Source organism: Podarcis erhardii (genome assembly GCF_964252035.2).
Source record: "Podarcis erhardii genome assembly, chromosome: 3".
NCBI lineage: Eukaryota > Metazoa > Chordata > Lepidosauria > Squamata > Lacertidae > Podarcis > Podarcis erhardii.
In genome coordinates this window covers 108,210,299-108,231,377 of record NC_138507.1, presented here as the reverse complement: position 1 = coordinate 108,231,377, position 21,079 = coordinate 108,210,299, and the positions used below count along the sequence as shown (strand labels likewise).

General features: G+C 43.3%; 1 protein-coding gene and 1 long non-coding RNA gene across 4 annotated transcripts in view; one reads left to right on the top strand and one right to left on the bottom strand.

The window, feature by feature from the left end:
- ATL2 (atlastin GTPase 2) overlaps window positions 1-10,272 on the bottom strand; it is a 29,960-nt gene extending 19,688 nt beyond the window's left edge. The window contains exon 1 of one of the 3 annotated variants that reach the window (XM_081854759.1): window positions 10,079-10,272. In XM_081854759.1, coding sequence (XP_081710885.1) covers window positions 10,079-10,148 — 70 coding nt within the window. In that variant the 5' untranslated portion in view covers window positions 10,149-10,272. The remainder of the gene's footprint in view (window positions 1-10,078) is intronic. The other 2 variants (XM_081854760.1, XM_081854761.1) reach the window with 2 other exon arrangements.
- Window positions 10,273-10,330: 58 nt separating this feature from the next.
- The window catches only part of LOC309338053, a 51,295-nt gene continuing 40,546 nt past the window's right edge, over window positions 10,331-21,079 (top strand). The window contains exon 1 of the long non-coding RNA XR_014154639.1: window positions 10,331-10,459. This is a non-coding gene — a long non-coding RNA (uncharacterized lncRNA). The remainder of the gene's footprint in view (window positions 10,460-21,079) is intronic.

The following is a 21,079-nucleotide window of genomic DNA, read 5'->3' as shown; positions in this document are numbered from 1 at the left end:
AGAACATTTGACAGGATAGATTAGATCCATTTCAACTGCTCATATATCTGCAGTGACAGTGGAAACAGTTAATATTTCAGAGTTTGTTCTTCAGCTAGTGGTTGTATAATTGTTTATTGATGTTGGTTATTGTATTTTAAAAGTTATTTTTTGGTATTATACATTTTATCCATATGGAAAGTTGCCTAGAGGTATCTATCTGTGTTAAACAACACACACATTTAATAAATGCAATCTAATCATATTATTGGGGCCATTTTATTTATTAGACTATTTGTATCCCAGTCAACACCCTAGGATCTCTCGGAGGGAGATTTAAAAATCAATAAAATGACAGAGTTTTAGTTTAACACACATATGCCAGAAAAAAATGCAATAAAAACAAAATATCAACAATATTAAATAACAGTGGTGCTAATAACCAACCAGGTTTTCACCAGGCACCTGAATGCCAGTAATGTCGGTACTAACACAGTTCCCAAAGGGGGACCTTCGAGCAAGGGTGCCACCACTGAAAAGTCCCCTTTGATCTCTAGACAAGAAGCCACAGGCTGAGACGATAAAATGTGCACCACCAAGTAGTACTTGTGGAGTATGTGTGCTTAAGCAGTGTGTGTGTGCTCAGAGAAAGAATGCAAATAGTCAGCAGATAATAGAAAAAGTAATATTTACATTAAACATGGATCATTTTTATTTTGTAATGTTAAAAGTATGGAGCTGCTGTTTCATTTAATTTGAAGAATATTTGCTTGAGCCATATGAGGAAAGTAGATAACGAACAATCAGTTAAAAAATAAAACTTCATCTGGTCTAGTAACTGACTTTAACTTGATGGAACTAAGCCACATGTTATCTTGGTGAGATCTGCAGCTTCCAAGAACAGGCACAGTTGCAACATGAGCTTGAGCTAGGCAAAAGCTATCTGGCACAAGCAGCCATGGTTAAGCATAAAACCAGGGGCACATCCAAACTCTAAACCTGCATTTTCAAAGCAAGTGCTACCCTCTTAAACTATGCCCAAGACAGCTCTACTGACCAATACCATCTCTATCTTGTCTAGGTTAAGTTTAAATTTGTTTGCTTGCATCAAGTCCATCACTGCGACTCATAACCTGTGAAATCAACACACCAATTTTAAAGCTGCTTTTGTTTTTAAAAAGTGAAAAAATGTCATGAATTGGCCTTACTGGATGCAACGACAGACAAGTCCTGTATCCCATTCTAATCATCTACTGAATCCAGCTGTATGGTCTTGTACTCTTCTACTCTGCATAACAAAGGGTGCTGGATTATGCTCCTTGGCAGTATAAAAGTTGAGTTGCAAATATATATTTTAAGTGTTATACATGTACATGTATATACATTTCCCACCTCAAGAATACCCAAGTTACAGAATGGGAAATGTTACCCTGACCAGGGGCCAGATAAATTGCTTTGGGACTACATCATGCCTACAGGCTCTCAGCTGGTCATCCCTAGATTAGATATTACAGCCAAGATCAAAAGTTCATATGTTACTATAGCAAGAATGCCCTAGCTAATGTTTCCTCAGAAAATGTCTGGCTTATATAACAAGGATCAATTGACAGTTACTGACCAGCTTTTCATAGCAGCTGAAAAACAAGAGCATGGGCTTGATATACTACTACAGGTCACAGCATATGGAACTCAGTATGTTGTATGACCAACAGAAGTCTCTTTACATCTTTAAGTAAGAACACATTGTACAATCAAGCTTATTTATTATCACCAAAATGCATAAGCCTGCAATTTGGGTCAAACAAACAAACAGAACCTGGTCAGGTCTGATTACTGCACCCCTTGAACATACAAGTTGGTTGGCTGATGTTGGGCAGTAGTATTTAAACAGTTGTGACTATTTAAGTATTTTGGCATTTTTAGTAGTTTTTTAAAAATAAGTCTGGAAAGAATTTAATGTATTCCTTCCAATTTGTAGCCTCTGGTATGGAATATTCAAAGTTTAGGCTCAAGATTTCTCAAATATCCCAATGATTGGACAACTGGAAGTATTATGTTGCTGTGTAATTACATTACCCAAACCCAGCATGTGTATAGATCTTTATGGAAATGGTGCTGTATCCAAAAGCTTCAAAAACAAATGCTAGTTCTTGCCATTTTTCCTCTTTCTGGAAAGCTTATTGGAAGCAGTGGTGAACACAAGTAGATAGAATGCATGGCATTTCTTCATTTTTTATTCGTTTTTTCCTATATTACATCACAATGCAAATATACCAAAGCCATCCCCACATCGTCCCCATCCCCACATATATTTATCATTTAAATCATCAATCAAATGTAATATTTTTTTTGTCCTTCCCTCCGCCTACACTCGATTTCCTCTACATTCTGAGATTACATTTATCTTTGCATTCTACAATCTTCTCAAATCTTCTATGTATTCTTATTATCCTTCCTTCCTAATTTACCTTCCCTCAGATACTTTACATTTTAATCTAGGCATATTAGCATATCTTTTTTTGATCAATATTTTCCCATATATTCATCAAAACATTTCCACTCCTTTTTTAATTTTTGATTTGACTGATTTCTTATAATAGCTGTTAATTTTGCCAAAGCTAAGTATTCATTTAATTTACAAATCCATTCCTCCCTTGAGGGTACAGTTTGTGACTTCCATTTAGCAGCAATCACTACTCTAGCTGTGGACTTGCATGGCATTTCTAGTTTGCTGACCTAGTGGACCCTAACTTTGTTTTTCAACGTGTTGTCTTCCCGTGTTTATTATCAGACACTAGAAACATGCCTAAATGGCAGGAATGCACACCAAATTCAAAATGGTACCCAAACTAGCTTATAATAAGTTTCTGACAATAAAACAATAAACATCCTTCATATGTGACACAACAGCATTAGTCAGCCTTTTAAAAACACTTCAGCAGCTCAGTAAGCCAAAGCCCCAAAAGTTCACCTGAGGATTTCAAAAGATTGCCAAGCTGACACTCTATCAGACTACGCTGGGTAGGAAATTATAGGACAGCAGTGACACTTCAGCAAATGCCCTAGGATCTCGATCCTCCCATGTGATGTATTATGCTGGAGGGAGCAGGTGATCTAGGCAAGAAAGGCTTAAAGGCAGGTACCAGTTTTTTGAAATAGGCCTGGAAGCATAATGGCAACACGTACAGCTCCTTAATATCAGGAGGCCTGTCACTGCATTTTGGATAATTAACTTCTGGGCAAAGGCAGGCACACATAACTTGTATCGCAGTAATTTTATATTAATGCAACCCAGTTTCACCCAATGGCTACATCAGGCATCCCCAAACTCGGCCCTCCAGCTGTTTTGGGACTACAACTCCCATCATCCCTAGCGAACAGGACCAGTGGTCAGGGATGATGGGAATGATAGTCCCAAAACAGCTGGAAGGCCAAGTTTGGGGCTGCCTGGGCTACATCTATCATTCCCAGAAAAAAGGTACAGCAGACACACCAAGCTAAGCAGAAATAAGGCACTCCCTGCTGTATACCAAGCAGTAGATCTAGGTCCAGACTTATCTATAGGTTGCTGCACATAAGAAGAGCTCTGCCGGAGCATTAGGTAAAGGTAAAGGGACCCCTGACCATTAGGTCCAGTTGTGGACGACTCTGGGGTTGCGGCGCTCATCTCGCTTTATTGGCCGAGGGAGCCGGTGTACACCTTCCGGGTCATGTAGCCAGCAGGACTAAGCTGCTTCTGGCAAACCAGAGCAGTGCACAGAAACGCCGTTTACCTTCCCGCCAGAGCGGTACCTATTTATCTACTTGCACTTTGACATGCTTTCGAACTGCTAGGTTGGCAGGAGATGGGACCAAGCAACGGGAGCTCACCCCGTCGCGGGGATTCGAATCACCAACCTTCTGATCGGCAAGTCCTAGGCTCTGTAGTTTAACCCATTTATAAATAAAACTATTAGACAATTCTGAAATAATCTGTAACTAATTGATATATTGATGTATATATGTATGGTGATTGACAGCGGGGCATTTTAAACAGAATTGTTTATACAAATATTGTTCTTAAAGAAAATTTATAGTGCTTTGTTACATGTTGCTTGCATATAATTAAATAAAAATTAATGGAAAATGTGGTGTTTTTTTAAATGGAATGGGTAGAAAAGAAGACCCCTGCTGCATCAGACCAGAGGTCCATCTAGTCCAGCATCCTGTTCTCACAGTGGTCATTCAAAAGCCTACAGGAAGGCCACAATCAGGGCCCAGGTAAAACGGCACTCTCTCCACCAACTGGCACTCTTTCCACCAACTGGAATTCAGAGGCATACTGTCTCCAACAGTGTTAGGAGAACTTGGCCATCATAGCTAGCAGCCATTGATACACTATGAATTTCTCTGTACAGGCAACTCCTGTTTTGCATGCATTAAAAGAATGTGTGACCATGCATGCTCGCATCGCTGCAACGGGAAGTGACTGGAAAAGGAGGCATTGTGGGCTTACATGTGCTCCGGCAATGTGCATGGGGGACATTGTTGCCTGTACTGGTGACTGGGTATGAAGAGAGCCTATTCCCTGAATCTCTGGTAGATGCCCTACACCAGTAACTGCTGGTTCTGCTGGACCTCTCAATGGCTGTTAATGTTGCCTGTGGCATTATTCTGGATAGCCTGGCCAGGATAGGGTAGGGACATGACTTTGTGATTGTCCTTGTTGGGAAGGAGTGATGAGGTGAGTGGTGCTGGGACTGAAGATGGCCACTGTCATATGAAGTATCTTCAGGTTCTATTTTGCCTCTCATGAAAACTGGTTATCCAGAGATCAGTGGTAAAGTAACACTAGTAGCACTAGTGTGTCCATAGCCATCAAAGAGAAAGGCTGAGTCCAGGTGCATTCCCAAACTTCAAGGGTAGTGCAGCCTCATCCAAAACCAGACTGTAACCTAAACTATGATTAGCTTTCCTACTGACAAAAGCACTAAATCATAGTTTAGCAGATTCAGCGGGATCAAGTGAAACTAATATGCTCCATCTTTTCCCTGCTGATATTTACTTTTAATTTCAAAGAATCTCAGTTTAGAATTACATGCAAAGCAAGAATCTTGCTTTAAAGCAATGGTTAGGTAAACAAGACAGCTTCATGACCCATGTTTCGATGTTTGCTCATTTAGCAACTACTGATTGTTTAAAACCAGGATTGTTGATTCACATGCAATGCTAAGCCAAGTTTTTTTTGAGACTGAATGTACCTTTGGAAAGTAGTCCTCAACCTGGCCACATTAGAGGAGAGGTATGTGTATGTGTGCACCTGTGTATGCTTGACACTCCATGGGAGTTTACTGAAGCATGTCCATGTAGCACAGAGATGGGAAGCCTTTTTCAGCCCAAGTGTCATGCTTTCTTTGGGGCAGCCTTTCAAGGGCTACATACAAACAGTGGGCAGGACCAGGGCAAGTGAGTACAGCAATTGATGTGCCTTTTCTCTTTGCACTAGGATAAGGAACTCTAGATCAGGAATAGCCAACATGGTGCATTCCAGATGTTTTGAACTACAACTCCCATTATCCCTGCTGGCTGGAGCTGTTCTAGATGCTGCTGAACTACAGCACCCACAATCCATGACCACTGGCCATGCCACAAGGTGGAGTCCAACAACATCCACAGAATCACAGATTCCCTATCCCTGCTTGTTATATTCCCTTCACACAAAAGTCAGGTTTCTACACATCTCTCCATCCAGACAGGCAGCATTATAATTCAAAGGCACAGTCAAGTCACACAAAAGCACCTGAAGGCATAACGAAAGGCCAGATAAGAGAAGCCTGGAGGGCTGTATTTGGCTCCTGTGCCTAAGGTTCCCAACACCTGATATAACACTAAACCAGTGATATCTAATGTGATGCCCTCCAGAATCTAGATGCTTTGGACCACAACTTCCATCATCCCTGATCATCAGCCATGTTGGCTGGGGCTGATGCAAGACATCTGGAGAAGTCTGACTTTAGACTTATATATGAACCACTTTTGACTTTAGAGTTATATATGAACCAGACAAGCAACTGGATTATCTGTCAATTACTATTCCCATCGCTAGAAGATGTATCTGTAAACAAGTTAATGAGTAAAATTCAAGTCATGCTATAAAAATGTTCCACCTGCACAAGCTTATCAGTTTGCCAGGTAGAATGAGCCTTCTCTCCCTCAGTCCTGGGGGGCTCTCCCAACCAACCTAGAGCCAATTTGGGGGGACAGTGGGCTGGGAAAGTCCTGCTGCGCAAGCAGAGGTCTTTGTGCAGGGCTTTCGCTGATACGGTTTATTAGGTGACTCCTGCCCTATATGGGGAGGGGAGAGAGAAGAGAATTTACAAGTCTACCAGTACATGGTAGCAAAGAGTTACAGCTAAAAGTTTAGCAGTGAAGAGTTAACCGACATTTGTACCCCTCATGCAAGGGTTCCGTAACACACAGCTGACACCTGCTGGTACACCCTCATCAGAAGTTGTTAGTTTGCCAACACTTGAGATTAGGTCATTCGAGAGAAGTAAATGCATTCACATCTTGTGTAAGACCCCAACCCGTATGGCTCAATTACAAGCACTGTGAATGCAAGATTTCTGATGCCCTTCATTCCAGAAGCACCCTTTAACAAGCCACCCAAATAACTCTGAATGACTTCAAGCAGCAGCTTTTGATAACATAAGGAACTAATTCCAGAAAAAAACAATAAATTGCAGGTTCTTCAGACTGGAGCTTTAGAAAGCAAGTTTGATGATTTTTAACTGCTGTAAACAAGGAAGAAGTTTTTGTTTCATTTTTAATTAAAAACTAGGTGATATGCTCACAGATGAAGGTTAGAACTTTAAGTGTATGGGTGTTACAGGAAGCCACAACTGTAGTGCAGATATACCACTTAGGAACTACAGTAGTTTAAAATTAAATTTAATAGAAACTAATGGACACAAAAGTTAGTTTAAAATTCTATCTCAAAACATTTTCGCTATTAATTGTGACATGATGAACCCATAAAGTACCCCATCCAGCAACTTTAAGCAAGATTGCTAGAGGTATACAACACTAGACATTTTGCCTGGTGACAACATCTGTATGTTGGGATAAGGTGTTAGAATGCTAGGTACCCAAGATGAACAAATATGTAGTACAGTATGTGCCTATACATGTTTTACTAGGGAACCAACAAGTTTTCATTAAATTTTGCAATAAACCTCCATTCAGTGTCATCTGGCACATGCAGAAAAAGCAGGAGGAAATAAAGGGTTAGCTTTACACTTGAAACTTTAAAGCTGCATACACTTCTCACCACTTCCACATGCCTCTAAAGCAGTGTTTCCCAACCTTGTGCCTCCAGCTGTTTTTGAACTACAACTCCCATCATCCCTGACTAGCAAGACCAGTGACAAGGGATGATGGGAATTGTAGTCCAAAAACAGCTGGAGGCACAAGGTTGGGAAACACTGCTCTAAAGTACTGAACCAGTCAAGTGACAATGGCCCCCTCATTTTGGATGTGCCAGAAAACTTTGCCATTGGAAGAGGTTTCACTTTATGTCCTTCCACGATGTGATTGCCAAACAGATTCCTGGCCTCAAGTGTGGAATTCAATTTATTCAGAAGCATTTCTACTGAGTTCCAGAGATGCTTACTCATGTAAGCTCTCCATAAGTCTACAGTCACACCTTCCTTACTCTTCCAAGCCCTTGAATTTGCTTTTTTTACCTGTGTGGCACTAGTTACAGAATGTACACACATACCTGTAGCTCTGAATATGTTCATACACTAAGACTTCCAAAGGCTTTATTTTGGGTAAACTGCACACACTTTTAGAAAAGTTTGTAAGAAAAATAACTTTTCCAGAAAAGGGGTTGATTAATTCAGTTTCATGCTTAGCTTTAAGTGTTAAAATAAGCCAGCTACTATAGATGCCACCAATTATTTAACAGATTTGTTTCCATTAGCTTTCCAACAGAACAGAATTTCCCCTGAAGAGAGACTTTATTTAAATATTTCTAAGTTACACACATAATGGTGTCAAAGCACTATCATTTGCCAGGTTTATTTATGGAAAGAAGTGGAACAAGCATTATACAAGCAAATCCCCCTAGTGGTTTGGCAACAAACCTGCATACAAGTTTATCACATGATGTACACAAAAGCAAGACTTCTTGGGCATTTGCCAATTTGGACCACATTAGAGGGGAAAATAAGGTCTCCGGTTATCAGTTTGATTTCATATTTCTCTCCCCGCCCCCACACAACTTTTCAGATGCACCAAAGACATGCAATTGCTAGTATGGGCAAGTTGCAAGAATTAGCTGTATACAACAGCATAACTGAGATTCTTTTCCATGGTAGGAAAAGCAGGAGTGAAAGAAGAGAAATTACTTTTGTTAAGAAGTAGGTCACAGTATACAAGCTGTGAACATTGCAATCAGACATTTCTCCATGCAACACTGCATCCAAAACTACCAATCACGGCTCCCAAGCACCAGCCAGAAACAGATCTCCCCATTCATAATCATGAAGTTAGTACCTTACACCTGTGAAGCTCTGCTATAGTACCTTTCCTCCTAACACTAGCAACTGAAAATCTCCACTATGACATATTTTGCATATAGAACTTAACATGTGATATACATTAGCTCTACAGTCTAACACTGTTGTGATCTACACATTTCCCCATATCACTGTAGACACTGAAAAAAGTCTAACATCATACCTCAAAAGTCTTAGTTATGTGATCCACATAACCAAACTATTCACCTATTCAACCTTGAAGTCATGAAGGAGGGGCACAGATAATAGCTGAGCATATGTTCTGAATGTAGAACCTGCAAGATTCAAACCTGACATTTCCAGGTAGAGCTGAGAGAGAGTCATGTTTTGGGAGTCATGCTCTGGAGCATAGCTGCCAGTAAGTGTAGACCAGGAGTGGGCAAAATATAAACTGAAGTGAATAACAGGAGATCAGCAAGAATTCCAGCTCCCAGTTGTTTATATTCTCTCCTTCTCATCAGGCAGCCAAGCTGAATAAAGCTTGGGAGGAAAACCAAGAGCAAATATTTGTGCATCTGAACTGTGAGCTCAGTTCTAGTTCTGAAAACAAATCCCTGGACTGAGCATGAATCAAGTATGCTCATTAACTCTGGGAGCAGGCTGACCCCACCACCTCCGCTATTTTGTCCTTGGCTCCATATGGTGGATCTCAGGAGTCCAGTAAAGCAGCAGCTCCACAAAAAACCTGAAGTCTGGTGAAGACAACACGGAGCTAAAAGCTTCAGGGGTCTGCCTTGGTATAAGACACCTTCTTATGAGCAAAGCCTCCACTTTGCTCCAGAAGCATTCGGGAAGGAGGCCACAAACTCCCATGCCCCGCAGACCAGCTAGCCTCTACCACGTGGGGCACTGGCTCTTTCCACCCGGCTCTGTACACCCGCCAGAGCTTGCAACACAACATGCCTCCGAGGCACTGCTCTGTGTGTGTGTGTGTGTGTGTGTGTGTGTGTGTGTGTGTGTGTGTCTTAAGACACAGACACACAGACCCTCTCTTCTCTAAGGGGGTGGGGGAGAAGAGTGGGGCCTATCGTAGCGATTCCTACTCCACGAGAGATCCTACAGATCCTTCCCCTCCACGCACCAGCCACGCTGTGTCACCCGCCTCCTCCCTGACCCGCCTAATATACCCACGGACGCCCCTTCCTCAGCCCCGCCAGCAGATGCCAACGCCCTCCTGGGGGCAAGGCGGCTGCCCAACCACCCACCGACCTCCCCCGAGGAGCAGGAGGCCTTACGGCACCCCCACCCCGCTTCCCCCAGACCAGCACAGACCGTGCCGCGGCCTGGCCGGAGCCGGGGAAAGGCCGAGGGACCGCTCCCGTCGCGCTCTGTTCTGCCCCCCCGCCACGCTGCGCCCCTGTGAGGGAAGCCAGTCCCGCCCGCAGCCGTTACGGGAGGGAGAGAGCGCGAGAGACCGGGGGACGGGGAGGCAGCGGGGGAGCCCTAGGCCCCGGGCCCCCGCCCACAGCGGCGAGGCTCCGCGCTCTTCCCTCTCCCGTCGCCGCGCCTTCCAGACCCCAGGCAGGCGCCCGGTTTACCTGCCAAGTCCGGCTGTAGCCGGGGCAGCGCTACTCGCTGCCCGAACCGAGCCGCGTCCCCTTCCGCCATCTTGTCCAGGTTTAAAATTAACTCCCCGTGACGTCAAACGCCGCCGCGAGCCCTTTATCGGCGCCCGCGCCGAGCCCGCCGAGGTGGTCCTAGCGCCGGCATGATCTGCCCGCGCGCGGCGTGCTCTCCCTCCTGCTTCTCTCTCTTCTCCCCTCCCCCTCCCCCCCCCCGTCAACCGACAAGGCGCCTGCGCGGTTGCTCCGGCAGTTTCCCGCTCACCTCGGCTCTTCTGCTGGCTGTCGCCGCCGTAGGCAAAACGACGCCTCCCGGGTCCTAAAGCCGTTGCGCATGTATCCCGCGCGGAAAAGTCGGTAGGCTACGGATTATTCGGGTTATTTGTTTCTTCCTTTCATTTTAGGACCCCTACGAGCTCAGCCACTGGTCTTGTTTGCTGTGACTGCGGCCCAATAGCGGAAAGATGTGAGAGTTGAATGAGTGAGGGCCTCTGAGCATGCACAGAGTGCATTTGTTCCCCCCCCCTTCCATCAATAACCAAAGTCTTTGGTTTTTAAGCATAGTGGGGTGTTAGGAAAGAGGTGGAGAGGCTTCCAGCTCATGGCAAGCTAAAACTCCAACTTTATTTTTTAAAATACATTATAAGGTACAGTGGTGATCAAAGTAATTTGCAGCACAATCCTATATACATGCCTACTCAAAATTAAGGCCTATTGCGTTCAATGGGCCTTATTCCCAGGTGCAGCCTGCAATTTTATGCTTACTTACTAACAGTTTAACTGTCATTCACTGAGGATGCCATTTTGATGCAGAAAATTGAATCCTCACCACCACTTGAGTGAAGCAAGTAATTTTTTTGTTTCCTTTTCCCACAAAGCCTCTGATGGTGGAAGCTTCTCTTTTGTTTTTAATTGTACCTCTACCTACATCCACCTTGAATTCAATGGGGTTTAATCTCGGAGAAGTGGGGATAGGATTGCAGCCTTGAACAGCAAAGTAAAAACATCAATTCCTACTGTTTACTTAAGTACATTTAAGGTTAACAGGACCTGGATTTCTTTTCGCACCAGGCAAGTCCTAACTTTCCTCCTCTGTTGTGTGGCAAGCCTCAACTTGGGTACAGGACAAGGTGGGGTGGGAGAGAGTTCAGTCTGTGCTCAACACAGAGCTCTGAAGTTGCTAAGGATTCCTGACAGGAGGATATTGGCTCTTTGAGGAGAAATAAAGTTGCAAAATCATAACACAAAAACCCTGTTAATGCCATTTTGCATTTAGTATAATAGGTTGCCATATTGCTTGGGAATTGTCCAGATTTCCTCTGCCTGAGCAGATGCCAGCTTCATAGTTTTGGCACCACCCCAGATCTTTTGAACCCATTCATTAGTTTCTGGGGGTTTGTTGCTCTTCTTCCAATACCGTGTATTTAATAGGAGGGATCTAATTCTGTGAATGGAAGGGGCTTCCATTCAAGGAACCAACTGCATCGGATCTCCCTTCCCTTCAATATTTTTCTCAGCTATCAGCAGATTTGCTGTCAATTTCTGCCATTTGTTTGAAGCAATCTCCTTCAAATAATCAAAGCATTATCAGTGGGTCCCTTGATAAATTTATTCCTGTACAGTAATCCTGATTATAAAAGCAAAGAACTTGTTCCAGATAAATACTGTAGCTATACAGGGTTCACAACATATGTCATGTATATTTTTGAAGAGAAAATATTAAACTCAAATCCATATTTTTTACTTTGTAGACCTATCTTTTGGGATGTGTTAGGAGGAAATTGTGTTACAGAGAAAGTATTATCACAAGGAATGTGATAAGAGCTTCACTGTCACTTTCACACATGAAAATTGTTACTTCAGCTTTGAAATGGGAGAAATGTCTTCCAGTGCTGTGCTCTTTGAAAAGAGAATGCTCTCTGTGAGAATGTGGTTGTGCTAATTCAGAAAGACAGCCACTGATAAATTAGGAACAAATATTAAAAATTAAAAGAGACACTACTGGTTATAGAGTGCTTTTTTCAATCTTGCATGTATTTGCTTGGCTGTACTGAAGAACAATGACCAAAGAAAGATTGGGAAGTTATTTTGACTATGGCTGTCTTGGTTTGAATGGTTTACCAAAGACATTGAAAGTACAGCAGCACATTTAATACCCTATCAAGATCCAAAATGAACTTTGAATGTTGGTCGTGCTTTTCCTTTGCTTACTTTCAAAAATACAGAGCCTGCAATCCAAAGAGTTGTCTCTTGCATGATCCCAATGGGAATTTTTCTGACCCCCCCCCCATTCACCAGAGGTCTACAATGCAATATTGCAATTTGCTTTTGAACTTCGTCTCCATTTCAAAAGTGATTTGTCGTGGGGGCAGTTGTCCAAAGTACTCATGAGCTGGTGCATGGGTGAAGAATCTCTGGTTCTCCCATTGTTGAACTACAACTGCATCATCCCTGACTATTGGCCATGCTGGCTGGAGCTGATGGGAGTTGGAGCTCAACAGTAAGTGGAAGACCACAGATTCCTCATCCCTGAGCTCATAAAATTGTTTTCATGATTTATTGGATCCTGGCTATATTGAACAGCACTGGAAAAGACATCAAAGCTCTAACATATATCTTTTGTTATCTTCTGTTCTTCTCAGCATGGCCTTATTTTAAGTCACAAAAGCAAGTTTCCTGAGAGTCTCAGCTCTCATTTTCATCCCCCACCTGTGCCTACTGTACGTCTGTTTATTTCCCTGCGCCCCAGACAATTTGCCTGGGTTCAGAGTTCCTTCTTCCAAGAAAGGGCAAGCACTGCATTATGCTATCTGAAATTACCGTCTTTAAAAATTTCACTACACACTCCAGACAACATCAAGCACTGTTAATATTGTACTGATTCCAACTGCAGACCTATAGCATGTGCTTAAATTTATCCTGCTGAAATTAGTGAGGCATTTAGAAGTGTTTAACTTGGTCTAGATTGCGCCAGATATATTTAGAAAGGGGACACGCTGCAGACGACCTAGTCGGAGGAGGGGAAAGAGGCTGGGTAACTTTCTAAAACTGATGACATTGGTGGAAACCAAGCACAGAAAGAAGATTCTAAAAGTGCATCCCAACTGGCGGTTGTTTGTGGGATATTTTCCAGCTGCTAAGAATGCCCAGCTCAGAGCATGAATTAAGACAGATTGAGAAAGCCAATTCCATGAATGATCTGTTCATTTATATATGAGAAGATCCATTCAGTTCTCATGATGTTGATTGCTTTGGGAGGAAGAATGCAGTAAAAAAAAAAATTGCTTTCACACCGTGATTTAAAATCTATGTTGCTAGGGATCGGGTACCATGAAGGTCACCATAGTCCTTAGTCCATTCTGACTGTCTTTGCTTCTTGAGACTGTTCAGGTATCAGTTCAATACTATTTTGCTTCTTGCTTCTTATTCTTTGATTACTATTTACAACTACCTCATTTTCAACCAACAGAAATATATCTATCTCTTTATTAATATGCTGCTATTCATCAAAAAATACCAGACTGGTCTACAACAGCTATACATAAAACCATACAATAAAAACCATTTTAAAATCAGAGCTCAGCTCTCTGCTGTGGAAAGATGTGTTCTTAATGGCCCACATGAGCTTAATGGAATGTAGAACTTTTCATCAGGCATTTAAAAAGTAGAAACAGAAGGTGCCTGTTGAAATTCTGTTGGCAGAGCATTCCACAAAGCTGGCCTGATGACACCAAAGGCTCGGTTTCTTGTTGCTGTCAAAGGAGCCTCGCCAACTCAAAATAACAACTAACAACAGCCCTGCAGACGGTCTCAGTGATTGATCTGGGATATAAGGGTTCAGGCAGTCCCTAAGGAACCCTGGGACCTAAGTTGTTCAGGGGGCATAAGTTTCAACAAGGACATCAAATGGTGCCAGCCAGCTGCCCTCCTCAGCATTCTGCACCAGCTGGTGGTGCCTCACCAGGCCCAAAGACAGCTCCACGTAGAGCTCATTGCAGTAATCCAGCCTCAAGGTGACCAAAGCATGAACTACACTGGTCAAACTATCCCTGTCCAGGAATGGCTGTAGCCGGCTAACCCAGCAAAGCTGGTAAAAGACATTCCTAGCCACAGAGGACACTTGGGCACCTAATGACAACAATTTATTTAGAAGTACCCCCAAGATATGCACTTTCTCCTTCAGAGGGAGTGCATCTGCAGCAGGTAACTTTCCTATCTCCAGGACATGAGGACCACCTACCCAAAGAGCCTCTGTCTCACCAGGATTCAAGCCCTCATCCAGTCTACCACTGCATTCAGACACTGATCAGGATATTTCACAGCCTCTCCTGATTGAGGGGTTATGGAGAAGTAGAGTTGTGTGTGCTCAGAGTACCCCTTGCTCCATAGCTCCTAGTGACTGCTTGATGACACCTCAAAGTCAGGGATTGAAGTGGATATTGAGGAAGATATTGGAGCCCTGCATCTAAAACACAAGAAGTTATCCCTCACTTAGAAAATGAACAGAGTGACACTATTTGTCTCTTCCCATTCATTTTATGTATTATTATGTTTATATCCCACCTTTTCTCCCAGGAGCTCAAAGTGGTGTATAGATGGTTCTTCCCTTTCCCATTTTGCTCTCTCGACAACCCTTTGAGGTTTTTAAGGAGAGGTTGGATGGCCATCTGTTGTGTATGGTTTAGTTGAGATTCCTGCATTGTAGGAGATTGGGATAGATGACCCTTGAACCCCCCTTCCAACTCTACAATTCTGTGATTAAGCTGAAAGATAGTGAGTGGCTCACGGTCACCCAGAAAACTTCATGGGTGGGGATTTGAACCCTCCTCTCCCACGACCTAGTCCAGCACTCTAACCACTATGTCAAGCTGGCTCCCCATGTTGTCTGGGTCTAGCCTGCATGCTATTTTCAACATGCAGGATTTTCTTAAAACAGCCTACGTGTGGTGCCTTGCCTCCACTGCTCCCATAACAGCAGCCCTCTCCTCATAATTTTTCCACATGTTGTGGAAACTTTCCACATGAATGCTGTCTGTTTCTAGTAGTAGCAGCAGCAGCTGCTCTCCGCATCAAGTGGAGGAATCTTACAGAGATCGCTGTAATACTTACTTTTATTACAGTGCTTTCTGTGGGATGTAAACACAGGAGCAGTCAATGACAACATTCCTAGAGTGTACATGTTAGAACATGGGGAGGGATGTCTGTCCAGCAAGCAGGTAAACTTCCTGGGGACGGACTTCCTCCGCATGTGACCAGAGGTGGGTGTGGCCTCACCTGTGCAGGTAATGATAAAAGCACAGGGCAGGCAGCCACTCTCTCTCTTGCCTCTTGCCTCTTGCCTCTTGCCTCTCTGCCATCTTCATCTTCTGAAGGAGCAACATGCCCTCTTGGCTCCCAGCCAAGAGAGGACAGTAATATCTTGCTACAAGATAGATTCTAACTGCATGTAACCTTTTTAAGCCTGCCTACCTTCTGGGATCATATTGTGAACAGAACGTGAGTAAACTCTTTTATACTTTTATAAAGACTGTGTCGTGTCTTGTATTTTAAGAGGGAACAAAGGGGAAATTACCAGAGTAATTATTATAGAGGTTCTAGCGAACCTGTGTAAGCGTTACCGTTGCGAACTTAAAGGGGAATGTCTATAAACTCTGCTGATATTTTGGGAACTTGTTAGTACAAGTTGGATAAGGATATAATTAGTCAATATATCCTCTCCTGCACCCCAGAACATTCCCACAAAGGGTTATTGGCCCCAGTATTGCATATTTCTGCGTATTTTTGAAGGATTGCGTTGGATTGTGATTTTGAGTTGAGTAGTATTTTTCTGAGTTAACTTCCTGGTAAGCACATGGTCCTTTGTTCCATTGTGCAGTGGGGATTAAGCAACCCCCCCCTTCCCTCAGAGTTCACAGTGACCCAAGGCAGTGAAGAATTGTTTTGCATTTTTGAGATTTTTGAGATTTTGATTTTAAAATTTTGAGAAATTTTGAAATTTTGAAGAATTTTCAAATTTTTGGATTTTAAGATGGCTAGAGCAGCTTTTGATAGTGATGCAAAGCTAGGAATGCCTGTGCTGAATGAACACAATTTCATACACTGGAAGCAGCGCTTGATAGCATGTTTAGATTATAAGCACATTTTGGAAGCTTTAAACCCTCAACCTACGGGATCGTCTGAGGAAGCTTTAGCCAAGATAAGTGCTTGGAAACGCATGAACAGCGAAGCTAGACACATAATTTTGAGTGGACTTCGTGATGAGCAGCTATCATTAATAAATAGTACAGATGATGCATCTCAAATCTTAAGAGATATAGAGCGCGTGTATGGAGAATCTAGCATAAACTGCTTCAGAAACTTGGTGTGTAAATTAACCAGAGTGAGGATGAATTCAAAAGAGGAATTCACAGAGCACATCAACAAGTTTACTGAGATTATTCAAAGAATTGATCTGACTCCCAAAGCTTTTGATGAAGACACAAAGATAGCATTTTTGTTATCATCACTTGGACCACGCTTTAGCGCATTTGTAAGTTTGATGGATCATAGACAAGGTCTGACTTTTAAAGACTTGATTGGTTATTTAAAAGAAGAATGCAGAGATAGAGCTGAATCTCCAGTGAGAAATGCTAAAATCAAGGACAGTAGTTATGCATCTAGGCAATGTACAAAGTCCAAAGAGATGCCTAAGAAAGTGATTTGTTTCAATTGTAACAAAGAAGGACACATTGCAAAGAATTGCAGGGCTCCTAAAGCCAAGAAACCCCACCCCTTTCACCCAAAAGGAGAAAAGAAGGGGAAATGTGAATGCACATGGCTACTGCAAGAAAGGAATTTAACTGTCCAGAATCGTGAGAATAGACGTAATAAATGGATAATTGATTCAGGTGCCAGCTCACATTTTTCATATAAAAAGGACTGTTTTAATGAGATAAGTGATGAAGAAGGATCTGAAATTGAAATTGCAGATGGCAACATTGTTAAAGCAAAAGGTGCAGGTTCCATGAGTCTGAAATGCAATATAAACAATGAATGCATTGAGAACACAATCTCTAGAGTTTTGTATGTACCAGAGCTGAGCTGCAATTTAATCAGCGTGTCCACACTGGACAAGAAAGGTTTCCAGATCACATTTGGAAATGGAGAATGTAAAGTGACTAGAAATGGCAAAGTGTTTGCTCAAGCAAAGCTAATCAATGGTGTATATGAGCTTGATCTTTCAGAGAATCAGTCTGCAAAAGTGGCACATTCCAGCCAGAAGGATGAAGCAGATCTGGACCTGTGGCACAGAAGGCTTGGACATAGAGACACCAACATCATTCTGGATCTACAGAAAAGAGATCTTGTAAGAGGTTTGCAGGTAAAGCAGAGCGACAAAGCTCCAGCAAAGTGCATAAGCTGTATTACTGAGAAGGCAGTAAAACCTTCATTTCCACGTTGTGCAGAACAAAGAAGCAACAAAGTGCTTGACATAGTGCACACTGACATATGTGGACCCATGAGTGTTCCCTCACTGGGAAAGAATAGATATATTTTAATATTTCTGGATGACTTTTCAAGATTTTGTGTTGTATATTTCCTCAAAGAGAAGAGTGAGACAGTGGACAAGCTCCAGGAATACATTGCCATGGTCAAGAATAAATTCCAAAGAGCTCCAGCTGTGCTAATGAGCGACAATGGAGGTGAGTACTGCTCAAATGAAATGCAGGCTCTCCTGGCCAAGGAAGGAATTGCACATGTAACCACAATTCCTTACACACCACAGCAGAATGCCATAGCTGAGAGAAAGTTTAGGTCCATTATGGACATGACAAGGTGCATGCTAAAGGATGCATGTTTGCCACAGAAGCTGTGGGCCGAAGGAGTGTACACATCGGTCTATTTGCAGAATAGACTGCCAACTAAAGGTGCAGAGCGCACACCATTTGAACTTTGGCATGGGAAAGCTCCCAATCTGTCGCACATACGTGTGTTTGGAAGTCCGTGTTACTTCCACGTGCCCAAGGAACACAGACACAAGCTTGACTCCAGGGCAAAAGCAGGTATCCTTGTGGGATATGCCTCTGGAGGCAAAGGATACAGAATTATGGACTTACAAACTGGTAAGACAAATGCATACCATGCGGTTTATTTTGATGAATATGGAAAAGTAGACACTAAGAACACTGTTGTGGATTCTTCCGATAAGTCAGAAAGGACTCAAGAATTTGTATATTTCCCTTTTGAGACCCCACAAAGTACTAATCTGCCTTCGAGTGTTACAGCACCCCCTACAGGCGACACAGAGGACCAGAACCCTGGCAGCACCAGAGACGAAGATGAGGACTCAGATGGGGACATGCCTGCGTTGGAGGAGGATGAGGAAGCTGATGCGGTCGCAGAACCAGAGGTCAGGCGCTCGTCCAGAACCAACAAAGGTGTCCCACCATTACGGTTGTCCTACTTTGCAGGGTCGGCGTTTCCACAAGAACCTTCCACTTGGGAAGAGATACAGGAGATGCCAGCTGCAGAAGCCAGTCTCTGGAGGAAGGCCGCGCAGGAGGAGATGGATGCACTGCATCAGAACAAGACCTGGACACTCACTGAGCTGCCTCCCGGTAAGAAGGCCATTGGCAGTAAATGGGTTTTCAAGGTTAAGAAGGGGTCAGAAGGAGAAGTGCAGCGCTACAAAGCTAGACTTGTAGCACAGGGATTTTCACAGCGTTTTGGTGAAGACTATGATGAAGTTTTTGCACCAACCGTGAGGTACAGCAGCGTAAGAATGCTTTTAAGCATTGCAGCCTCCAAGAAAATGAGAGTGAAACACATAGACATTGCTACCGCTTTTCTACATGGGCAGATTTCTGAAGAAATTTACATGAAGCAGCCTAAAGGTTTTGTGAAACCACATGAGGCACATTTAGTGTGCAAACTGCAGAAAGGACTTTATGGACTTAAACAGGCTGCTAGAGCCTGGAACCAGAAGTTGCATAAAATGCTGACGCAACTTGGGTACAAGCAAGGCGACGCTGACAAGTGCTTGTACAGTAAGTCAAATAATGGACAATTCTCATATATCTTAGCTTTTGTTGATGACCTGATTATTGCCACAGCAAGTGAGAAAGACTATACACAGATAGTAAAACACCTTAGCAAAGAGGTGGAGGTCAAGGAGCTAGGAGATGTCCAGTACTACCTCGGGATCCAGGTGGAAAGAGAAGAGGACGGCTCATTTCTTCTCAGCCAAAGACAGAAGATCCACGAGCTGATTGAGCACATGCAGATGCAAGACGCACATCCAGTTGCTACACCGATGGCTACTGACTTCCTGAAGAATCAGCAGGATTCGAAGCAGTTGCCAGACAACAATGACTACAGGTCGGCGATTGGTAAACTTTTGTATTTAGTTACCACATGTAGACCTGACTTAGCAAATGCTGTGGGGATTCTTAGCAGAAAAGTGAATTCTCCCACTGAGCATGATTGGGCAGGTGTAAAGAGGGTGGTGCGATATTTGAAGGGTACCATGAATTGTAAATTAAGGTTACCAGCCGTCAGAGACCCTAAGTTGGTTGGGTATACTGATGCGGATTGGGCTGGGGATAATGCTGATTATAAATCAACAAGTGGTCATGTTTTCATGTTTGGTGATGGACCTGTTTCATGGGGCAGTTATAAACAGAGCTGTGTAGCATTATCTTCCACAGAATCAGAATACGTTGCAGCAACAGAAGCCTGCAGAGAGATCGCCTGGCTTGATCAACTCATAAAGGACTTTGGGTTGGTGAGAAAAGGGCCTGTCAGCTTGCTAGAGGACAATCAAAGTTGCCTGAAGCTGACGCAGAGTGAGAAGTTCCTGGCCAGAACAAAACACATTGGGGTTAAATACCACTACATACGCCAGATGATCCAGGATGGACTTGTGGAACTATCCTACTGCAGCACCCAAGAGATGACTGCTGACATCCTGACGAAACCCCTACCAAGAGAGAGTTTCCAGAATCTACGTGTCAAGCTGGGACTCTGGGTGGTTGAATAAAGTTGTTTATGTTTTGTGTATGTTGTATTGCCTGAGAAGGGGTATGTGGGATGTAAACACAGGAGCAGTCAATGACAACATTCCTAGAGTGTACATGTTAGAACATGGGGAGGGATGTCTGTCCAGCAAGCAGGTAAACTTCCTGGGGACGGACTTCCTCCGCATGTGACCAGAGGTGGGTGTGGCCTCACCTGTGCAGGTAATGATAAAAGCACAGGGCAGGCAGCCACTCTCTCTCTTGCCTCTTGCCTCTTGCCTCTTGCCTCTCTGCCATCTTCATCTTCTGAAGGAGCAACATGCCCTCTTGGCTCCCAGCCAAGAGAGGACAGTAATATCTTGCTACAAGATAGATTCTAACTGCATGTAACCTTTTTAAGCCTGCCTACCTTCTGGGATCATATTGTGAACAGAACGTGAGTAAACTCTTTTATACTTTTATAAAGACTGTGTCGTGTCTTGTATTTTAAGAGGGAACAAATGGGAAATTACCAGAGTAATTATTATAGAGGTTCTAGCGAACCTGTGTAAGCGTTACCGTTGCGAACTTAAAGGGGAATGTCTATAAACTCTGCTGATATTTTGGGAACTTGTTAGTACAAGTTGGATAAGGATATAATTAGTCAATATATCCTCTCCTGCACCCCAGAACATTCCCACACTTTCCCCTAAGTCAAGGGTGTGGAATCAGTTGCTGTTCGTTGCTGTTGTTGAACTACAGCTCCCATCATCTCTGAGCATTGGCCATTCTGGCTGGGGCTGATGGGAGTTGGAGGACTTCCTTGTTGCAGGAGACTGCCTTAACCAATAGCGAAAAGATTATGTTCCTGTCTAAGGAAAAATGGCATTGGCCTAGGGAAGACCCACAGCACACATGTAAAGCACATCCAACACTCATTTAAAGCACATGGCTGGGAACTATAGTTTGTTAAGGGTGGTGTGAATTTTAGCTCTGTGGGGGG